Source organism: Pinus tabuliformis, chromosome 7 (genome assembly GCF_031772625.1).
Source record: "Pinus tabuliformis cultivar Carrire ecotype Pingquan chromosome 7, CPIR1, whole genome shotgun sequence".
NCBI lineage: Eukaryota > Viridiplantae > Streptophyta > Pinopsida > Pinales > Pinaceae > Pinus > Pinus tabuliformis.
This window is the reverse complement of record NC_142293.1, coordinates 953986398-954008785: the sequence shown is the minus strand read 5'-3', so window position 1 is coordinate 954008785 and position 22388 is coordinate 953986398. Positions and strand designations below refer to the sequence as shown.

Genomic DNA, 22388 nt, shown 5'->3' with positions numbered 1-22388 from the left:
AACAAATGTAGGCAGACAGCGAGGGCAAAACCCCTATCTGGGGGAAAACCCACTCAACAATTCTTCCTTCTTAGTTTCTTGAGATAATCCAAGACTCTAGACCCAGACAAAGACTTCCTCCACACCAAGTCATCCCCCAATGCTTCTTGAAAATGACAATCCTTCCAAAGCAATTTCAACCTAGCAGCATCAGCAGCAGCGTCGACCGAACAGCAGTAGCAACAACAACTTTGACTGAACTTGGAAAACTTTGATCTCCCTTGATACACCTCAGACCTGAGTGAGAGTTGTCTCAAAATTTCGATCTTGAGGTCTTCTATCTTCCTCCAAGAACTCGCACTCCTTTCCAACCCTTCTTCCAACCCTTTCTCAACTTCGTACTTTTCCAGCTTTCGGCTTCAAAATTCGAACTATGTGAGAGAGAATGAGATACTCCAAATGAATTCGAACTGCCTTCTATTTATAGCCTTCCAGGGAGGTCGAATTACTTGTCTTGAGGTTGACTTGATCTTCTTGAGGCCGACTTGGTGTGGAGGAGACTAAATTCATTTTTGACTAAAAAATAATTCTTTTTACATGATTCAAAATCCCAAGAAGGGTCTCTTTTAATGTACAATGACTAATGACACAAAATAATTCCTAGAAAGCCTCAATGGGGACTTTGACCTACAACATGATGACCCAGGTATGAAACCCATGCTTTAATAAGTCATAATAATAATAATAATAATATTTTCTTCATTCTTTTGATAAGTACATCTCAAATACATTTATGAAGACTGAATCTAGTTACATATTTCAACACTCCCTCTTAACTAGGGAGGTATTCATTAGTACAAGACTGAAGTACAAGGAAGATCTCATAATAGATGAACTGTGAAGAATTTTAGGCACTGGAATGCCATGGACTAGATTCCTGACCAGGGCAATCTATCCAGGTGGGAGTAAGATGGACTAAAGCTTTCAGCGACTCTAGTTACCATCAAGCTTACTTACTAACCATCAACCCAGGGATCTAGTTGTGTATCCAAGGCCAGAGTTCCATGACCAACGACATACTCCCTACTTTGGGATCTAGACATCAACACAAAGTGTCGACCAGATGTCCTCCCAGGCAATGTCTCACACACAAAGCATCAACTTCTCAAGTACTCCGATCGGTAACAAATTCTTCCCGATCAAACAGATCGACAACAAATCTCTCCAATCAAATTGATCGACAACACTAAGCATGTAAAAACATGCTATCAAACTTCGAGAGATTTACCTATACAAACACAACCCCAATTAGTAACAAACTTTCATATGTACATAAATAGATACAAACCTTCGGGGTCTTTCTGACATGATATTGTTTCTCAACTTTTCACATTAGGACTTACACTTTCCAAATGAATCTTAACAGAAGATTCCTCAACCAAACAACGTCCTTTCCTACTTTTCTTGCAACAATATATTCTACAAATAGATTCGGCTTCTTCTCGGAACGACCATTCGAAAATACATTCTCCAATTACTTCTTTCAAGGAGTCCATCATGACTATGATATGATCTCCCTCTTAACTAGGGAGATTCCATTCATCCAAACTCCCTCTTAACTTAGGGAGATTTTATCCAGGAGTTCTACCTCTTTTCTACGACATTGGAGAATCTTTCATGGCTTCCATCTTTCTTATCAGAGTTATCATGACCATCATCATTTACCTAACTTTCGTCATCATGCTTATCATATCAACTTCACTTTACGAGCATTTTCACCATCCTGAAGATTATGTACATGCACAACTTAGAGAGTAAGTACAACCAAAACTATAGAAGCATGAAGTTAACCATATCAGAATCATATAATGAAAGCATTCAACTTTAGACATCAAAATGCTCAAACTTAGTTTTACACTTCAACTTCTTGCTAGGGTTTCTGTCATAAACTCTAGACTACTTCATGAAGACTTTGAGCATTTCATAACAACTTCTATTACATCTAGGGTTTCAATGTTTCTTCTAGAGGTATGACATACCCTACTATATCATAATGCAAACCCTAGAAACAATTCAAACAAGTATAGATCTATAATGTATCTAACAACTTTCAGAATTCATATGTTAGACTTCCTACTACGATTTCATATAAACCCTAGATTTCATACATGAGATTCAACAATCAAAACAATCACAACTCAATCAACAACATGACTAGCTTCCACTAGGATTTGTTGTAAACCCTAGGTTTTACTTATTCCCAAGTGTCCTTTCTTGTGAGAAGCAGAGTATGCATTTGACACCTTTTCTTCTTCGTTGTTGGATACTAATGAAATTCTCATTTTTTTCTTGGGTGCAAGCATTCCACAATTGTTAAAAGGTAGGGGCTTCTTTCCAAATATTGAGACCTGAAGCAAAAGAACTCCAAGTCGCTGATTATCCCAATAGTGCAATGATTACTAGCTTCTTCTTTAGTACAATTTCATCTATGGCTTGAAGTTCATCTCTAATCCTTGATATCCTTACAAAGAATGAAGCCACAATATCATAATTTGTCATCTTAGTAGTCCTTGACTCATTCTTTAAGCTTGCTACTTGACCAATATTTTAGATAGTGAATAATTTTGATAATGCTTCATACATTTCTTGAGCATGGTCTATATTGGAAATGTATGGGACAAGATTGTCCTTTATGCTTTCTACCATCAATGTCATAGCCAATATCTCCAATTCTCTATACTTCACTTTGTCTGCATCACTGGATTCTTCAATAGGTTTATTCACCTTTCCTTTGACCCCATCCAAGACGTCGTTCTTTTCAAGAACGAGGTCAATCCTTTTCTTCCAAGATCTGTAGTTTGATGCTCATTCCATTTTGTTCTCACTCTATTGTGTTTGACATTGTCCTTGGAGATAGTGCGCTTCTTCTCTTATAAGAGCTCCTTATATGATCATTTAGATCAATACTTTAGATTCCTTCTAGTAGATACTTAAGATTGCCTTTTTTCTCCTTCACCTTAGCTTTGATACCATGTTAGAAAATAAAAAAGGCAGAAAGATTTTCTTAGGTAGATAATTACTTGTGGTTCTTTTATCTTTATGTTCTTCCTTTATCTTTTAGTTCATCAAGCAATTAGCAAAACAATAACACAAGGACAACAAATGTAGGCAGACAACTAGGGCAAAACCCCTATCTAGGGGAAAACCTAGTCAACATTCTTCCTTCTTAGTTTCTTGAGATAATTGAAGACTCTAAACCCAGATGAAGACTTCCTCCACACCAAGTCAACCCTTAATGCTTCTTGCAAACGATAATCCTTCCAAAGCAATTTCGACCTAGCAACATTAGCGACAACTTCGACCCGACATCAACAGCTTCGACCAAACTTGGAGAACTTCGATCTCCCTTGATACACCTCAGAACTGAGTGAGAGTTGTCCCAAAATTTTGATCTTGAGGTCTTCTATCTTCCTCTAGGAACTCACACTCCTTTCCAACCCTTCTTCCAGCCCATTCTCAACTTCTTACTTTTCCAGCTTCTAGCTTTAGAAATCGAACTATGTGAGAGAATGAGATACTCCAAATAAACTCGAACTGCCTTGTATTTATAGCTTTCTAGGGAGGTGGAATTGCTTGTTTTGAGGCCGACTTGATTTTTTTGAGGCTGATTTGGTGTGGAGGAGACTAAATTCATTTTTGACTAAGAAATGATTCTTTTTACATCATTTGAAAGCCCAAGAAGGGTCTCTTTTAATGTACAATGACTCGGAATAAATCCCAGAAGTCCTCAATGGGGACTTTGACCTAAAACATGATGATCCAAGCATGAAACCCATGCTTTAATAAGTCATAATAATAATAATAATAAAAATATTTTCTTCATTCTTTTGATAAGTACATCTCAAATACATTTATGAAGACCAAACCTAGTTACATATTTCAACGCTCCCATTGCCAGGTATGCTTCTATTAGATTTGTCATTGCTCTTGTAGGTTCGAAATTGCATCAAATGGATGTCAAGGCTACTTTGATGAATGGAGTCATTGAAGTGGAAGTCTATATTGAGCAACCTCAAGGCTTTGAGGTCCATGATATCGAAACTCATGTCTAAAAATTGAAGAAAGCCCTGTATGGGCTGACAAGGGCTCCTCGTGCATGGCACTCTCGTATTGATGGCTCTTTGTTGAGTCTTGGTTTCAAGAGGAGTGATGTTAATCCAGATTTGTACTTCAAAGTTATTGAAGGCAAGCCCTTGATATTGTTGCTGTATGTAGATGATTTGTTTTTGACAGGGGCTGAAGTTCTAATTGTTCAGTGTAAGAGGGAGCTGGTTTATGAATTCAAAATGAAAGATCTTGGTCTCATGCATTATTATTTGGGATTAGAAATTTGGCAAAAGCCTGATGGGATCTTTGTTGGCCAAGGCAAATACACTATTATGATCCTTCAAAGATTTGGCATAATGGACTACAAGTCCATGGACACTCCTATGGTGATGAATTTGAAGAAGATTTGGGACTGTGACTCTGATTTGATTTATCCCTTTATGTATCGCAAATTGATTGGTTCGTTGAATTAACTTGTGAACACCAAGCCTGATATTTGTTATGACAACACGTTGAGCCAATTCTTGGTTGAGCCCTGACATGTGCACTCCGTTGCAGCGAAGCATATATTGAGATACTTGTGTGGTACCGTTGAATATGGTTTGAGATATGCTTCTCACAGAGAATGGCAACTGCATGGATTTACTATTACTGATTGGGCTGGAAGCTTTGATGATAAGAAGAGCACTTCTAGATTTTGTCTTGGCTTGGGCTTCATTATGATTTCATGGTATAGTAGAAAGCAAAATGTTGTTGCTCTGTGTACTGAAGCTGAGTATATAGCTGCATGTTCAGCCTGTTGTGAAGTTGTGTAGCTTCGAAAATTGTTCGTTGATTTGTTTGACCAAGTGTTTGAATCGACCATTATATATTGTGATAATCAAAGTTGTGTGAAGCTTTCTGAGAACCCAATGTTTGATGGCAGGTTGAAGCACATTGAGATCAAGTATCATTACATCTGAAATATTGTCCAGAGGGGAGTTCTGAGGTTTGAGTATGCCCCTATTGATGAGCAGGTTGTTGATGTGTTGACGAGGTCATTGTCCTGGATGAAGTTTGCATATTTCAGGGAGCAACTTGGATTTGTTGAGTACCCCTCTCTGAGGGAGAGGGAGCACTGATTGTACAACATCATATGATGTAAAATATTCCTTAGGCTACGGCCGGGGGACCTATGGATTGGTTGGGAAGATTGTCACTCCCTTAGGTCAATTGACTGGGAGGCTAGTGAGTTTGGTCGGGGAGCTTGGTTCTGAGGCATAAAGTGATCCCTTAGGTTTTTACTGGGAGACTAGTTTGGTTGGGGACCTTGATTGTGTGATCTCTCACTTAGGCAGTGGCCAAGAGACCTATGGATTGGTCGGGGAGATTGATTTTGAGTTTCTTCCCTTAGGATGTGGGCCGAGAGACCTATGGATTGGTCAGGGAGATGTATCCTGTGCATATGTTTGGTTTGGCCTCATTGATTGATGCGACTAGTCAGTAGGGCATTGATTTGAATACCATGGGGTTGTGGCTTTTGGGATGTGTTAGATGCTATTTATCTTTCCTTATGATGACACTGATGATCTCTCCCTTATGTTGTGGGCCGGGAGACCTATGGATTGGTCGAGGAGATTGATCTTGATAGAGAGAGAGACTTGTACTTGTGATCTCTCCCTTAGGCTATATGGGCCAGGAGACCTATGGATTGTTCGGGGAGATTGATCTTGAGAGAAAATGGAATGTACTTCCCTAGCTAAGAGGGAGTATTGAAAAATGGATAGCTATGGTCAGTATTTTCATTGGAAAATTAATAGAGAAACTTCAAATTTTTATGTTTGACCGAGTCGACCTAAAAATGACAAGTCGACCCAACATGTGCGAAAAGTCACCTCCAAAATCACATATAAATAAAGGTTCGTTGGAATTAATTTGGCACACTTCTCATCCAACACATCGATCTGGTAATTGCAGAGGTACATTCACGTGTGCGAAGGAGTCTTTTTCTGTCTGCATTGACCAGCTTCTTTTCCACTGTCTGACCAGCGTTGACTTGGAGAGATTGCTTCTGTTTTGACCAAACTTTTGACTGTTGAAAGAGGCTGAAAATTGCAAAGGTATGTTGACTTTATTTGACTTAAGTTTCATCCCTGTTCTGGCTCATTTACTTGGGTTGATTTGCAGGCTTTGACTGAAGCTTTGATGAAAAGTTTGACTGGTACATTGACTGGATTTTCGGAGGCAATTTCAGGACCGAATTTCGGCCCCTCTGTTCATCTACATCAGGCCAAAATTTGGTCCCTCTGTTATAGACTAACTTTGACCAGCATTGACAAGATTCTCTCTCCTTTGACTGATTTGAATTGGTATTTGTTGAGGTCGGATTTGGAATCTTGTTTGAATATTCCGATGTACTATTGATGAACTGGATTCTCTTTCTGAAGGAAAGATTGGTTGGGTTTTCCCCTTGTGGGTTTTGCCCTGGCTGTGAGCCTAATTCTGGTGTCTCTTGTTTACTGTTTACTGTGATCTTTATTGCTCTATAGGTAAAGGTGAATGGTTGAAGTTTTCCATGTATAGTTGGTTAATGATTGGAGTGCTATAAGAAGACTAATTGAATCATTGGAAGTAGTTATTGATTTTGAAAAACTATACTAGTCTTGAATGCACTAGAAAATCAACACCAAATACTGAGAGCTTCTGTGTTGAATGTACTAGAAAGTCAACACCAAATACTGAGAGGTGTTGTTTTGCTGCTCGGAGTATCTTTATGTAGAAAATATCTGCCAGTGCCTGTCTGCAAATAATAAATATGACGGTTGCTGCATATTATCTCTGTTAGAAATATTTTATTTCTTAGTTGCTGTTGCTGCATCGAGGAGGATATGCATACGTTGTTTGATACTTGAAAATTTGCTGTTTGGATGAATACACTATTGCTTCACAGTGCACCTTTTCTGCCATCAACTAATTTCTATTAATAATATGCCTTTGCATACCTTTGCTTTTAAAAACATTTTTAATGTTTCTAAACTTCCAATTTCATCAAAATAAATAATCATACCCTTGTCTTTTCTCTCTGAGACTTGAAACTATTCTATATCCTTTACTCTTGAATCTTTCAAACTCCGTCACATACAGTTCTTTGATCACAGGCCCGATGATCCTTATTGGCGCTACTGCTGGCTTTTAGAGATGCATGGCCATAATCATGAGAAAAACAGATATATGAAGACCATATGCTATAGTAATGGAGAAGTCCATTGTGTATTTCACCATAACCTTGTTTTATATGTCAATTTATTTAGCTACCTCCTCAACTAACCTATATTTAATGGGGGCCCATTAACATTTAGTACGACACCAACATTTGGCCTCCTAACAATACTTCTATTAGGTTTTACCACTCTAATAGTAGTAGAGTGACGTCTCTGCTTTTGGAAGAGATGTCTAAACGATATTTATAACAAATGTTGCTTTAGCAGGTTAACATTTAGTATGACACCAACATTTGGTCTCGTAACAACACTTTTATTAGGTGTTACCACTCTAATAGTAGTAGAGTGATGCCTCTCTTTTTGTGAGTGATGTCCAAATAATATTTTTAACAAATGCTACTTTAACAGGTTGATGCCAGAAAACAATGCTACTGAATTAAGAAGAAAGACCTTGCAGCTAAGTTGCATGGTATGGGCAAACGGATATGCATATCCAAAATGAGAGAGCGCTGGAATCATGATCCCCCAGAATTAGGAAACGGGGACATATATATATATATATACACTGATGTCTCTGTTTTTGGAAGTGATGTCCAAATAATATTAGCAATTGCTGCTTTTACAGGTTGATGCCAGGATACAATACTTCTGAATTAAGAGAGATCTTCCAGCTAAGCTGCATGGTATGGGGAAATGGATACAAGTATTTGATGGGAAAGCACTGGAAACATGACCCCTGAAAAATTAGGAAATGGGGATATGCACACCATGTATCCCCATTTCCTAATTTTTCGGGGGTCACGTTTCCAGTGCGTTTTCAAACAAAATTATACCCAAAATTTGAAAGAAAGCATTCAAATTTTAATTTTTAACATTATAATTTAGAATACAGATACAGATTCAAGAATAATTGAACAAGTTCCAAGGCCCAAGAACATTTAAATTTTAAATGAGAAACATAAAATAAAATGGACAAGTGATACATCATATATGTAACATAATGCAAGCAATAAAGTCTAAAAATAGCGTTTATTATTTGTAAATGAGGCTATATATCCAAAATTAGTGTCTATATATGAGCCGTAAGGCTACAATGCTCTATGTATGTGTACTATGAACAGTGAACATAGAAGCTAGTAAAGCCTAAAGGTTAATGGTCATCATCCTCATCTTCATATTCATCATGGAAAATAGAAGAAGATACACATTCAGCAGTTGGAACGTGGATTTGTAGTGTATTACCAATTCTACTTCTAGGTTCATCAATATTCAATGCAGCAAGAGAGAAACCCTACAACCTATACCAGGTGGAGGTCACCTCTCTTGAGCACACAACAACTCTGCAATCATTGGAGAATGTGGAGCAGCACACCCCATAACCTATCGTTTGGATGGATCTCTTCAATCATTGAAGACACTTAGGCATCACACTAACTCAGACCCATTGACAGCTCCATGTCATTGTGAACTGATCTCTCCAGAGTCCATACACACAATACTGGGTATCCTGGAAGATTTCAGTGTACATGTTTTAATACAAATCTTAAATTTCAGATCATGGTATAGATTCTGTGCCCAGAATTTGAACTTATTCAGGAAGCTCAAAACCTACACACTAATCAAAGCAGTAAATTCTGAATGTTGTAAATTACAAACACCACAATGAAAATATGAAGACCAAGTACACAAATCTGAACGCTCCATCCTGCATCTGTATTTTATTGACCACAAGAAATACAATGCTCTAACTCAAAATACTAACTGTTAATCACTAGCCTTGTCAAAAAAACTGAATAACTGCAATCACCCATGATACCTTCATGGCACTAGAAGAGGCCTGAAATGTGCTGTATGAGCATGGATACTTGCTATACAGCCCCTGAAATGCGTTTCAAACTGATGAAACAAATTTCACCACCCCTGAATGCATTTCAGGCATGCCTGAGTTTCCATACCATAATGTGCCTGGTAAAAGGGGGGAAGGGGCACGTCTCCTTCAACATAGTGTTGCAGGAATTAACATTTGAAACAGAGAGGCATAAGTTTTGACATGTAAGAATCAATGTATAGGGTGCAAAGTGAATTTACAGGAATGGTAGAACATGTGTAGGTTCTTGATCTTTTGAATGTGCATATCATCTAGTATTTTAATCTTTGGTTATTTTTTGCTCATCTTTTTTTATTGTTTTTAAGAATGTTTCCCTATTTTCTTTGTTATCTGATTTGTTTGAATTTAAAAATTATCTCGTGTTTTTAGTCTTAAATTTAGTTTTTTGGTTGGTTTGTTTTTTGAAGAATGGTACCTTAACTATGCTTATAGTGTTTGTTCCAACAAGGTTTTTTCTTGAGTAATATGTGGCATGCTTGGACAAGTTAGTTAATAATGTCATTTGAAACAATTATCTTACCATTTTTCAAGATTTGGAATGCCATAGGCAAGGCAAAACACAGGAAATGGGTTATTAAGTGATAGAAGTTTGGAAAAGTGAGCAACAATGGAGATGATTTTAGACTTGTAATAAGTGGCCCATAGCTCTAAATTAATGTAAAATTGGGACTTAGGCAAGTGTTCGGAAAGTCCAAAAAAGCCATTTAAGGGGTATAGAAAGAGAAAATTTTGTAGAAGGGTGGTATTTTTTTCTCTCAATCTGGGCCTTCGAATGTTTGAAAGCATGTCTTTACTTATCTAGACAAAGAGACTTTCTTTTTTCTCTTTTTAATCTCTCCTAGTAGATTATCATGGTTTGATTGTACTTACAAATCTATTTTACCTAAATTCTCCCTGTTCCAGGGAAGGATTTCTTTCCCATTTGGCTAGAATCAATGCAACAAAGGTGCTGAAAGTACAGAGTTTCCAGACGATTCTTGGTAAGCAAAATCTGCTATGCAAGGCAAGATAATGAGCATGTGATTGCGAGGTTGCAGGCTACAATAGAGCAAGTTGTCACTTTAGGTCCGGGGTTCACATTTTTTCATTTGATACGAGGATGATGCAGGTTTTAACTGTGTTAAAGACCGATTAAGCATGACAAGACCTGATGATGGATGGATTTTGATAGACATATATGGAACCAAATGAATCATCCTGGTATCTTCATAGTGGCATGAAAGAATTGAAAAGAGGATTTTCTTTTTGTAACTGGTAGATTCTTGGATGGTGTTGTGTAAAAAATATTATCAGAGCATTAATAAATTTATGGAACATGTAATACACCAAATTCTTTGAATCAGAAGGCAAGCCCTCTATTATCATCTTTTAAAAATGTTTCTATATTCTGATGGCATTTATGATCATAATTCATATCTAGTCTATGGTCGATCAATCATTCATAGGTAGGGGTATATTTCTTTGTGAAGATGCTTTAGCAGCTGCAGTAATACTTGGGGAATCTGGTAAAGAGTATAGTTCATTAATCCATCCAACCACATGTATATTGGAAACTTGCTATACAGCTCCTGAAATGCGTTTCAAACTGATGAAACAAATTTCACCACCCCTGAATGCATTTCAGGCATGCCTGAGTTTCCATACCATAATGTGCCTGGTAAAAGGGGGGAAGGGGCACGTTTCCTTCAACATAGCGTTGCAGGAATTAACATTTGAAACACAGAGGCATAAGTTTTGACATGTAAGAATCAATGTATAGGGTGCAAAGTGAATTTACAGGAATGGCAGAACATGTGCAGGTTCTTGATCTTTTGAATGTGCATATCATCTAGTATTTTAGTCTTTGGTTATTTTTTGCTCATCTTTTTTTATTGTTTTTAAGAATGTTTCCCTATTTTCTTTGTTATCTGATTTGTTTGAATTTACAAATTATCTCGTGTTTTTAGTCTTAAATTTAGTTTTTTGGTTGGTTTGTTTTTTGAAGAATGGTACCTTAACTATGCTTATAGTGTTTGTTCCAACAAGGTTTTTTCTTGAGTAATATGTGGCATACTTGGAAAAATTAGTTAATAATGTCATTTGAAACAATTATCTTACCATTTTTCAAGATTTGGAATGCCATAGGCAAGGCAAAACACAGGAAATGGGTTATTAAGTGACAGAAGTTTGGAAAAGTGAGCAACAATGGAGATGATTTTAGACTTGTAATAAGTGGCCCATAGCTCTAAATTAATGTGGCCCATAGCTCTAAATTAATGTAAAATTGGGACTTAGGCAAGTGTTCGGAAAGTCCAAAAAAGCCATTTAAGGGGTATAGAAAGAGAAAATTTTGTAGAAGGGTGGAATTTTTTCTCTCGACCTGGGCCTTCGAATGTTTGAAAGCATGTCTTTACTTATCTAAACAAAGTGACTTTCTTTTTTCTCTTTTTAATCTCTCCTAGTAGATTATCTTGGTTTGATTGTACTTACAAATCTATTTTACCTAAATTCTCCCTGTTCCAGGGAAGGATTTCTTTCCCATTTGGCTAGAATCAATGCAACAAAGGTGCTGAAAGTACAGACAGTTTCCAGATGATTCTTGGTAAGCAAAATCTGCTATGCAAGTCAAGATAATGAGCATGTGATTGCGAGGTTGCAGGCTACAATAAAGCAAGTTGTCACTTTAGGTCCGGGGTTCACATTTTTTCATTTGATACGAGGATGATGCAGGTTTTAACTGTGTTAAAGACCGATTAAGCATGACAAGACCTGATGATGGATGGATTTTGATAGAGATATATGGAACCAAATGAATCATCCTGGTATCTTCATAGTGGCATGAAAGAATTGAAAAGAGGATTTGCTTTTTGTAACTGGTAGATTCTTGGATGGTGTTGTGTAAAAAATATTATCAGAGCATTAATAAATTTATGGAACATGTAATACACCAAATTCTTTGAATCAGAAGGCAAGCCCTCAATTATCATCTTTTAAAAATGTTTCTATATTCTTATGGCATTTATGATCATAATTCATATCTAGTCTATGGTCGATCAATCATTCATAGGTAGGGGTATATTTCTTTGCGAAGACGCTTTAGCAGGTGCAGTAATACTTGGGGAATCTGGTAAAGAGTATAGTTCATTTAATCCATCCAACCACATGTATATTGGAAACTTGCTATACAGCTCCTGAAATGCGTTTCAAACTGATGAAACAAATTTCACCACCCCTGAATGCATTTCAGGCATGCCTGAGTTTCCATACCATAATGTGCCTGGTAAAAGGGGGGAAGGGGCACGTTTCCTTCAACATAGCTTTGCAGGAATTAACATTTGAAACAGAGAGGCATAAGTTTTGACATGTAAGAATCAATGTCTAGGGTGCAAAGTGCATTTACAGGAATGGTAGAACATGTGTAGGTTCTTGATCTTTTGAATGTGCATATCATCTAGTATTTTAATCTTTGGTTATTTTTTGCTCATCTTTTTTATTGTTTTTAAGAATGTTTCCCTATTTTCTTTGTTATCTGATTTGTTTGAATTTACAAATTATCTCGTGTTTTTAGTTGGTTTGTTTTTTGAAGAATGGTACCTTAACTATGCTTATAATGTTTGTTCCGACAAGGTTTTTTCTTGAGTAATATGTGGCATGCTTGGACAAATTAGTTAATAATGTCATTTGAAACAATTATCTTACCATTTTTCAAGATTTGGAATGCCATAGGCAAGGCAAAACACAGGAAATGGGTTAGTAAGTGATAGAAGTTTGGAAAAGTGAGCAACAATGGAGATGATTTTAGACTTGTAATAAGTGGCCCATAGCTCTAAATTAATGTAAAATTGGGACTTGGGCAAGTGTTCGGAAAGTCCAAAAAAGCCATTTAAGGGGTATAGAAAGAGAAAATTTTGTAAAGGGTGGAATTTTTTTCTCTCGATCTGGGCCTTCGAATGTTTGAAAGCATGTCTTTACTTATCTAGACAAAGAGACTTTCTTTCCTCTTTTTAATCTCTCCTAGTAGATTATCATGGTTTGATTGTACTTACAAATCTATTTTACCTAAATTCTCCCTGTTCCAGGGAAGGATTTCTTTCCCATTTGGCTAGAATCAATGCAACAAAGGTGCTGAAAGTACAGACAGTTTCCAGACGATTCTTGGTAAGCAAAATCTGCTATGCAAGTCAAGATAATGAGCATGTGATTGCGAGGTTGCAGGCTACAATAGAGCAAGTTGTCACTTTAGGTCCGGGGTTCACATTTTTTCATTTGATACGAGGATGATGCAGGTTTTAACTGTGTTAAAGACCGATTAAGCATGACAAGACCTGATGATGGATGGATTCTGATAGACATATATGAACCAAATGAATCATCCTGGTATCTTCATAGTGGCATGAAAGAATTGAAAAGAGGATTTGCTTTTTGTAACTGGTAGATTCTTGGATGGTATTGTGTAAAAAATATTATCAGAGCATTAGTAAATTTATGGAACATGTAATACACCAAATTCTTTGAATCAGAAGGCAAGCCCTCAATTATCATCTTTTAAAAATGTTTCTATATTCTTATGGCATTTATGATCATAATTCATAGCTACTAGTCTATGGTCGATCAATCATTCATAGGTAGGGGTATATTTCTTTGCGAAGATGCTTTAGCAGGTGCAGTAATACTTGGGGAATCTGGTAAAGAGTATAGTTCATTTAATCTATCCAACCACATAATATACAATATTCAATGTTATGTGACTCGATCAATCATACATAGTAGTACAATTTCTTTGCAAAGATGCTTTAGCAAATGCAGCAATACTTATGGAATTTGGTAAAAAGGAAAGCTCATTTAATCCCTCCAATATTCAATATTGTATATGTGACTTGCTTACTAGGTGTCAAAAAAGTCCTTTTTGATAGCTTAAGTGGCTTATTCGAGTGGTATTTTGGGACCTTTCTAATAATGTTGGGAGAAAATTGATGAATGATTTTACAACGTGGCTAGCTTTTCGTTGCTCATTTAAGACAATGGTGAGGAACGGGGGATATATTATGACCCAAATAATACACAAGGATGTTCATATTGTAGAAATGGCTATATCGTGGAGGAGGGCATATATATTATGATTGAAGCAAGACACATAAAAATGATGAAAATAATTAAGGGCCTAAAGAAAATAGCAGACTCACTTTAAGGTGCTCCTAACCCTTGAATGTTAGAATGAGTTAAATTCACATGTTTATAAAGTGGAGTAAGTTAAAAGGGAGAATGAGTTAAATTCACATGAAGGGGGAATGAGTTAAATTCACTGGTTTATGAAGTGGAGTAACTTTAAAGTGTTAATGAAGAGATAATAGATGATAATTTATTTGAGGATTTTTATTTTTATTTATTTATTTATTTATTATTATTATTATTATTTTATTCTCTCTTATCACTTTCTAAAATTTCAATTTAAATGTTATATATTCCTTATTCTAAAAAGTATCAATATGCAGCAATGGCGAAAATGAACGAGGACTTACAAGAAGTAATATAATTCACTTTATATGACTTTTAAGACTTTCAAAACCCTTGGACTTTCAATCGTGTTATTATGATTGGCAAATTTTGTTCTCTTGGTTACCTTCCAATTTTGTATTTAAATGTTATAAAATCCTTTCGCAAAGTGTAACTCTAGCAAGATTGTTCAATGTTGTTGCAATAAAGTATCATCTCACTTTAGGTTGGTTATTTTTTACACATGGTAAACTTTTAAGAGATTAGTTTTTGATATGTTTTTTGAAATAATATAAATTAAATAGTAATTAGGAGGTCCTTACCAAGGATATACCTATCTACAAGTAGAAGCTGACATTGGGTCATATGCAACCATGAACAATAAAAAAAGATGATATCAACTTTTTAACATGTAAAAATGATAACAAATTCTATTTATTGAACAATGATGACAAGCAACAAGGAGGGCTATGGTTCAATCTTATCACTTCTTATTGGAGTATAATTACTTTTCAAAGATGACTAACAATTTTTGTAGGAATAAGTTTAGTGATAAATCTATGGAACTACAAAAAAATAATTCTCACTTAAGTGCCTTTGACTTCTTTGTTATAGCCAGATAGATAGCTAATCCCTTAGCTCCTTTTCACATTGTTCACACGCTCCTTTCTAATGAAATTCACTCCTTACAAGTTCTATTTTTAAACAAGCCCTAATTAGGGTGCTTCTTCATGAGGGTCATTGAAGGGTTATTTATGGTTTAAAAAGTCTACATAATGCCACCTAGAGGCTTCTCTAGGGAGGGTGCACATTCCAAGCCGCCTCCAAAACTTTGATACACCTCCTCTCCACAACATAAATTCTCCACATCAAAGACCCTTTCTCTCTCAAAATGAGTTTTATATATTTATTTTTCAAATGGATCAAGATCAAACTCTTTAATAGTAGTTGTTATTTTAAGCAAGACTTTCCCTTTATTCTCTTTCAAAATAAATTTTATATATTCAAATTTTCAGTTGGGTCAAGATCAACCATTTTAATAATAGTCATCACTATTAAAGCAAGACTTTCCCTTATGTTGGGACCCTCTTCATTATTGTTGACCTCATCAACAGTAAATGCAACACTTTACTACATACTTTCAAGTGTATTCGGTCTCCTTTATGCAAGGGCATTCTTGCATGAGGGTTTATTATTCTTTCTTCTTTCTTGTTTCGATATGCATTAAAGTGTGTTTTGACCATATCAAGGGTGTTTAAGGATCATCTTAGTAAGAGTGCTCTCCTTGAAGTTCATTTTATCCAATTTGCATATTAAAGGTGAAAGTCATAACAATTTGGATCCACATGGGATTACTCTCTTGTAGAGTTTTAGAGAATTTGGGAATCTTTGAATTCTAGCTAAATCTACACTTGCATTACTAAGTGATAGTGGTGGGATGGATTTATGTTTCATATCCCTTAATCTCACGTTATTTATTCATTCAGTCCTAAAGTTTTATCCATATAGTAGCTCAAAAAATATGGCATAAACTCAATGCCAAAGAGAATGAATGCAAAAATTAAACTACTTGTACTCAAATACATATATGAGCTTATTATTTCTATCCTATTTTGGCATTCATGAGTAACTCTAACTATTCTTTGTCTAGGTGACTTAAGTGTAAAGTATTATGATGAGCAACCTCTTTGATCTTGTATGTGTTATGAAATCTAGGGCAGACTAATTTAGGGCTTTTACAATTGATTTCTCTTTAACTTGACATTTACTTGTGGTATATTAATACTTCATCATTATCATTATGATTTTCATTTTAACATGATCAAGATAATTGCCAAACAAGATCACAAACATAGAGAACACTAGAAATAGGCTCCAAACTAGGGCAAAACCCACAAGGGGAAAACCTAGAGAAATTTCTCTTATAGAATTATCTTAAATGAAGACTTGCAAGACCAAGACACAAGACCACTCACCAAAAGACCATGCTAACCACCAATAGATCTGCTTCACGAATTTGTCACTATTTCTGTAAAATTCAAACCTGTGGGAACCTTGGTCTTCCAAAGAAAACTCGCATGTGTGAGGGAAGCAAATAAAGATCGAATCCTCCTTTCTTTTTCGTTGCCTTCTTCTAGCTCCTTCACACCTTTTCACTTGCCTTGTATTAGAGAAATGTATGCCAAGATTGTGTTGAAGAATCTAGGGCATCTATGTATAGTGAGATTCTTCTGACGATGATAACAATTTGTGAAGTACTCTTTACTTTTCTTATTGACACAATCTTCTCTTATTATTATTAGTGTGAGTTTTCTTACTTCATCAAACAGTTACCAAAAACAAAAGAGATAAGAACACAAGATGTTAGCTCTCAGCCAGGGTAAAACCTCTCTCTCCTAGAGAGGAAAACCCTTATGCGAATTTCCATTATAGGAGCTCCATTTGATAAATTCCAAACCCTAGACCCTTGACTTCAGTGTGCTTCCAGGACCTTGTCACTACTCTTCTTAGTCACCTTATGTTGATCTTCCTTTTTGCAATACTTTGCACCAAGATTAAGGAAACTCGGTTCCTAGTCTAATAGCCCTTTACCATAAGCTTCTTTCCAGCCTTCCTTGGATTTAAACTCAACCTTCTAGAGATTCCTTTTTGATCCTTTTTGTGCGCACTTGATACACCATGTCAAGTTCTCTTTCTCACTGTGGAAACCTTCCTTCTCGATGTGTATATTTTCGGTCTCGTCTAGGAATTTTTGAGATCAAACAAAGACTAATATTGTCTCTCTTTCTCATACTTCGCAGTCACTTACTACTTGTGGTATGGTCTTTCCTTTTTCGTAATTCTTTTCAGCACTAGATAACAAACTTCTTTACTATATTTTCTTGAAGTAAACCTCAACCTATCTTAGAGATGCGAGGTAGGTACAAACCCAAAATGTAACGCCCTTGTCACTGCGATATACTTCTTTTTGTTCTTCACAGAATTGCCTCTTTCTAATGCACCAAAACACTGACTCTTCCTCGCACTTGATCTCAGAGCTTGACCGAATCTATCTCCAAATGAAGAAGCAGTTCCTCCTTTATATAGGGACTGTCTCCCTCTTCTAGGTTGACTTAACTTCTACGGGTAGGCCTACTTCATCAAGGGGCAAGATTAATCATATTTGAGCAGAATTTTATGGATCTTCTTGACAAGGTCTTGGAGCATACAGTTACTTCAATAAACTACCCTTTTTCAAGTGTAACAATACTTCATATACATGACTCTAAAATATATTTATGACTAGATGACAAATCCCTAAAGACATCAAGAAGAAGTCTTTGACCTATAAAAACTTCTTGCTCATGAAACCCATGAGGCAAGCTTTACAAAAATACATTTTATCATCTTTGTCTCTTCATTACATAATTACTTAGTCAATATGAAGACTGAACCTAGTTACACTTTCTTCAACACTCCCTCTTAACTAGGGAGGTATTCATAAGTCATTTCAAGGTGTTTGGGCATTGTCAATATGAATAATTCACATAAGAGAAATCAAATTGGTAATCCATTTGTTCTAGCATCATAGAAACCAACATTGTTTCCACAACAAGGCCTTTAATGACAACTCTATCTCTCATTAGATCAGAGCACAATGTTGCCGAGACCAATGACTATAGACACCTTCATCATTGTCTCTCAAGGTACATACCCACATTGGTGTTCACTGAGTATGACCTTCTTGGACTATTCTTATCTTGGGTTCCCAACCTTCAAAGAATATCTGTCCTCTTGCCTACTCTTACCTTGGATGCCCTACACATCCTCAAAGAGCATCGGATGCTAGATGATTACCCAATCCTTCCATTATTTCTTCCCAAGTGAAGACAAGAATGTTGTGTCTATCTCTCCCTCTTGACTAGGGAATATATTCCCATTCATGTGAAATAAGTACCCAAGATCCCTTTGACCAGGAACTTGCCCAAGCTCCCTCTTAATTAGGGACTTTTCAGAGCTCCCTCTCAACTAGGGACTCTCCTTGTCCATCAAAAACTTCTTCTTGTGGGTTCTTCCGCTGCTTGATCACTTTCTTTCCTTGATGTCATGAAATTTAGTCAAGCTTCTTCTTTGTAGGGCATCAACGATCAATAACTTTCCTTCCTAGTTTGTCATGTTAGTCCTTTCTCCATGGAAAGTGGCCTTCTTGATACATATATGGAACCTTCGTCATAGAGCTACTTCTTTCTCATCATGCTTCTTTCTGGAATTTCCATCCACCACATGAATGCTAGTTGTACTTATACTTACAACGTTTGTTCCAGTAGCCCTCCATGGACCTATCTAGACATTATTCAAGAAATCAAAGCATAGCATTAAATCAAATAGTACCTTACGAGATGACTTTCCATCATGACTTATTGTTGGCTTGAATCATTAGCATCCTGCATTTTCACATCTCTAAGGCCTTTCTAGGTGTCAAGGGTTCTTTGATCTTTTTCTTCCTTAGAATTCTCGTGCCTTCTTCCGGGATATGCCTTCAACAAATCTTATCGGATGTTGATTCCTTGTGTCCATGGTGTCCTTTTTATCCTTGATCTCTTTTTCCCATATGCTTCTTTATAGGTTGCTTAGTCAAACACCTCATACTTCTTATGAGGACATTTCTCATGTTGACCTCTATCAATGTGTGAATCATGCCTTTGAGCACATTCTTAATGTAAAAGATCTTCCTATTCTTGACCATGCTTTTAGAGCCATTCCTCATGCTCATTAACACATATGATGACATGACTTTTAAACTGAAAACATAGATGCATACATACCTCATCTTGGTTCTTTCCTTGATCATTTCAGCTTCCTTTGACAACTTCCTTGATTGAGATCATCTCAATCTTCTTTGCTTTGCTACATCTTTCTCTGCCTACTTATCATCCTTTCTTGAATCCCCATAAGTGGGATTCCCATCAAGACATCTTCCTTTTCTGAAACCATAAATCTTCTATTGAAGATTCCACCGGAGGATCCTTATAGTCCTCATTCTGCAAATGTTCCTTCTTGTTGATGATAGTGGCCTTCTAAGATGATTCTTCATGATCATTCCTTTTTGCATTGATGAGGTCATTCGATGGCTACATCCTTCCTACATGAATATCTTTATCTGAGCTATCTCTACATAATGCTCCTATATTCCTGAAGATGCCATTTTCATAACCCATGTATTCTATCCTACTTCTACATGTTCCTATGATACCCAAAACCTTTAAAGAAGTCTTATGTGAAGAAGTTGATCTCAGTCATAGTAGAGATCCGGAGGAGCTTCCTTCTTCAGCTTCTTATTGTCTTCTTTCACTTCTTGGGTAATGTGGGCTTCTTCTCATTTCCTCTTATTATTTTCCTTCTTGAACTTAGGATAATCCCTCTTATAGTGTCCATACTCATGACAGCCAAAGCATTGGATTTTAGACATATCTCTTTTTCCCTTTCTCTATGGACCAACCTTGCTAAGTTTTCCTTTTCTCTTGGCCATAACATCAAATGCCTGCTTCTTTCATCCCACATCATCCTTGGCTTTGAGTAGAGTTTCTTCAATTTTGCATAGAGACCAAAGTTCATTTAGTGGGGTAGGTTCCTTCTTGTCATATATACTTGATGTGAAGTTGCCCCATTCCTCAGGTAGTGCATTAAGTACCATAATAGTCATTTCTTTGTCAGACATAACTTCTCCTAGCTCTTGTAGTTGATCTCTCATCTTAGATATTTTCATGAGGTAGGGAGCTATTCCTTCTTCCTTGGATATCTTCATCTTATACAATTCATTACGCAATGATATCACTTCTCCATCTATACTATCTGAGAATAGCTCCACCAACTTTTTATAGATTTCTTTAGACGTTTCAAGTTTGGAAACATAAGGAATGAGAGGGTCCTTGATGGATTCTATCAGAATCCTTTGAGCCCTTGTTTCATGCTTGAGTTTGTTCCTTAGCAGTAATAGTAACACTTCCTTTGATGTAGTCCAAAAGTTCATTTTCTTTGAGAAGTAGGCCAATCCTCTTTTTCCATGCAAGGAAATTAGTAGTCCCAACCAATTTGCTGGTTTCCTTGCAAAAAAACATTATGATATGTTCAAAAGAGGACATACGAATACTTATTTGAGAGTGTTGGTGATGAAGAGGTCTTGTTGCTTGAAGATTTGATGATTTGTCTTCTGGGATATTATAGATCTTCAAACTGCTTCTTTCATGTGAGAGATTGCTTGCTGATGATGACTTCCCAATGTGTAGAGGCCTTCTGGAGTGATTTCCTTTTGAAGGTAAAGAATCTTTGATGTATGCTCTTTCTTGGATGAATCTTCTTGTAGATGCCTTTGGATGGAAGACTTTTCTTCTTTCAATGTTCCTGTAGGAATTTACAGGGTAAGTTCCTCAGAGAGAACACCAAAGGACACCGCTCACAAACAGATCACAGATCAATACACCAGTATTTTGACGTGGTTAAAACCCTCAAAGAGGGAAACAGTCCACGGCCTGAGCCAACGCGGCCACTTCAGGCAATTTATTAATAAAAGAATGAAAATTTCTATATGCTTCTCTCATAGACAGATTACCTTACAAATGACCCTCCATGCTCTTTAAATAGAGATCATGGACCAATCGGGTGTTAAGCCACGGATCAAGTGTCGGTAATACAGAGGAGAGAATGAACTGTCGGATCACTACATATCGTGACTGCCGGATTGTAAGTTACAAAATGTACATAGTAAAGAAACACACTTTACCTAACTCTATACCTAACTCTATACTAGACCAAGTTGTACTTAACTATTTCGTATGTGTCGGAATATCCTAACAGTTCCCAGGATAGTAATCCTTCTTAATGGATCTGGAACCCTTGCTTTTAGATCTAATGCTTCAGCCTAGCTTCTTGTTCTTTATGCTTCAATCTTCTATGTGTTCTTGAGATGCCCTTCCTTGATGTGTCACCTTAGCTCTGATACCTTGTTGAAGAATCTAGGGCATCTATGTATAGTGAGATTCTTCTAACAATTATAACAATTTGTGAAGTAATTTTTACTTTTTTTGTTGACACAATCTTCTCTTATTGTTATTAGTGTGAGTTTTCTTACTTCAGTAAATAGTTACCAAATAACAAAAGAGAAAATAACACAAGATGTTGACTTTCAGCCAGGGAAAAACCTCTCTCCTCTAGAGAGGAAAACCCTTATGCAAATTTCTCTTATTGAAGCTTCAATTAACAAATGAAAAACCCTAGACCCTTGACTTCAATATGCTTCCAAGACCTTGTCACTGCTCTTCTTAGTCACCTTATGCTGATCTTCCTTTCTGCACTGCTTTGCACCACGACTAGGGAAATTCGGTCCCTAGTCTAATAGCCCTTTACCATAAGCTTCTTTCTAACCTTCCTTAGATTTAAACTCAGCCTTCTAGAGATTCCTTTTCGATCCTTTTTGTACACACTTGATACACCGTGTCAAGTTATCTTTCTCACTGTGGAAACCTTCCTTCTCGCTGTGTATATTTTCGGTCTCTTTTAGGAATTTCTGAGATCAAAACAAAGACTACTATTGTCTCTCTTTCTCATACTTCGCAGTCCCTTAATTCTTGCGGTATGGTCTTTCCTTTTTCGTAATTCTTTCCAACACTAGATAGCAGACTTCTTTACTGTCTGTTCCTGAAGTAAACCTCTGCCTATCTCAGAGATCTGAGGTGAGTACATACCCAAAATATAATGCCCTTATC

At 36.5% G+C, this 22388-nt stretch overlaps 1 protein-coding gene across 5 annotated transcripts in view; it reads left to right on the top strand.

Annotated features, from left to right (window-relative positions):
* LOC149250794 (heat stress transcription factor A-1-like) overlaps positions 1-13509 on the top strand; it is a 46325-nt gene extending 32816 nt beyond the window's left edge. Inside the window, exons 3-4 of one of the 5 annotated variants that reach the window (XM_089459231.1) lie at positions 13233-13311; positions 13440-13509. In XM_089459231.1, coding sequence (XP_089315357.1) covers positions 13233-13311; positions 13440-13466 — 106 coding nt within the window. In that variant the 3' untranslated portion in view covers positions 13467-13509. Of the gene's footprint in view, positions 1-10077; positions 10505-11676; positions 11971-13232 lie in introns of those variants that run through there. The other 4 variants (XM_089459233.1, XM_089459229.1, XM_089459232.1 and 1 more) reach the window with 4 other exon arrangements.
* The last annotated feature ends 8879 nt before the right edge of the window (positions 13510-22388 follow it).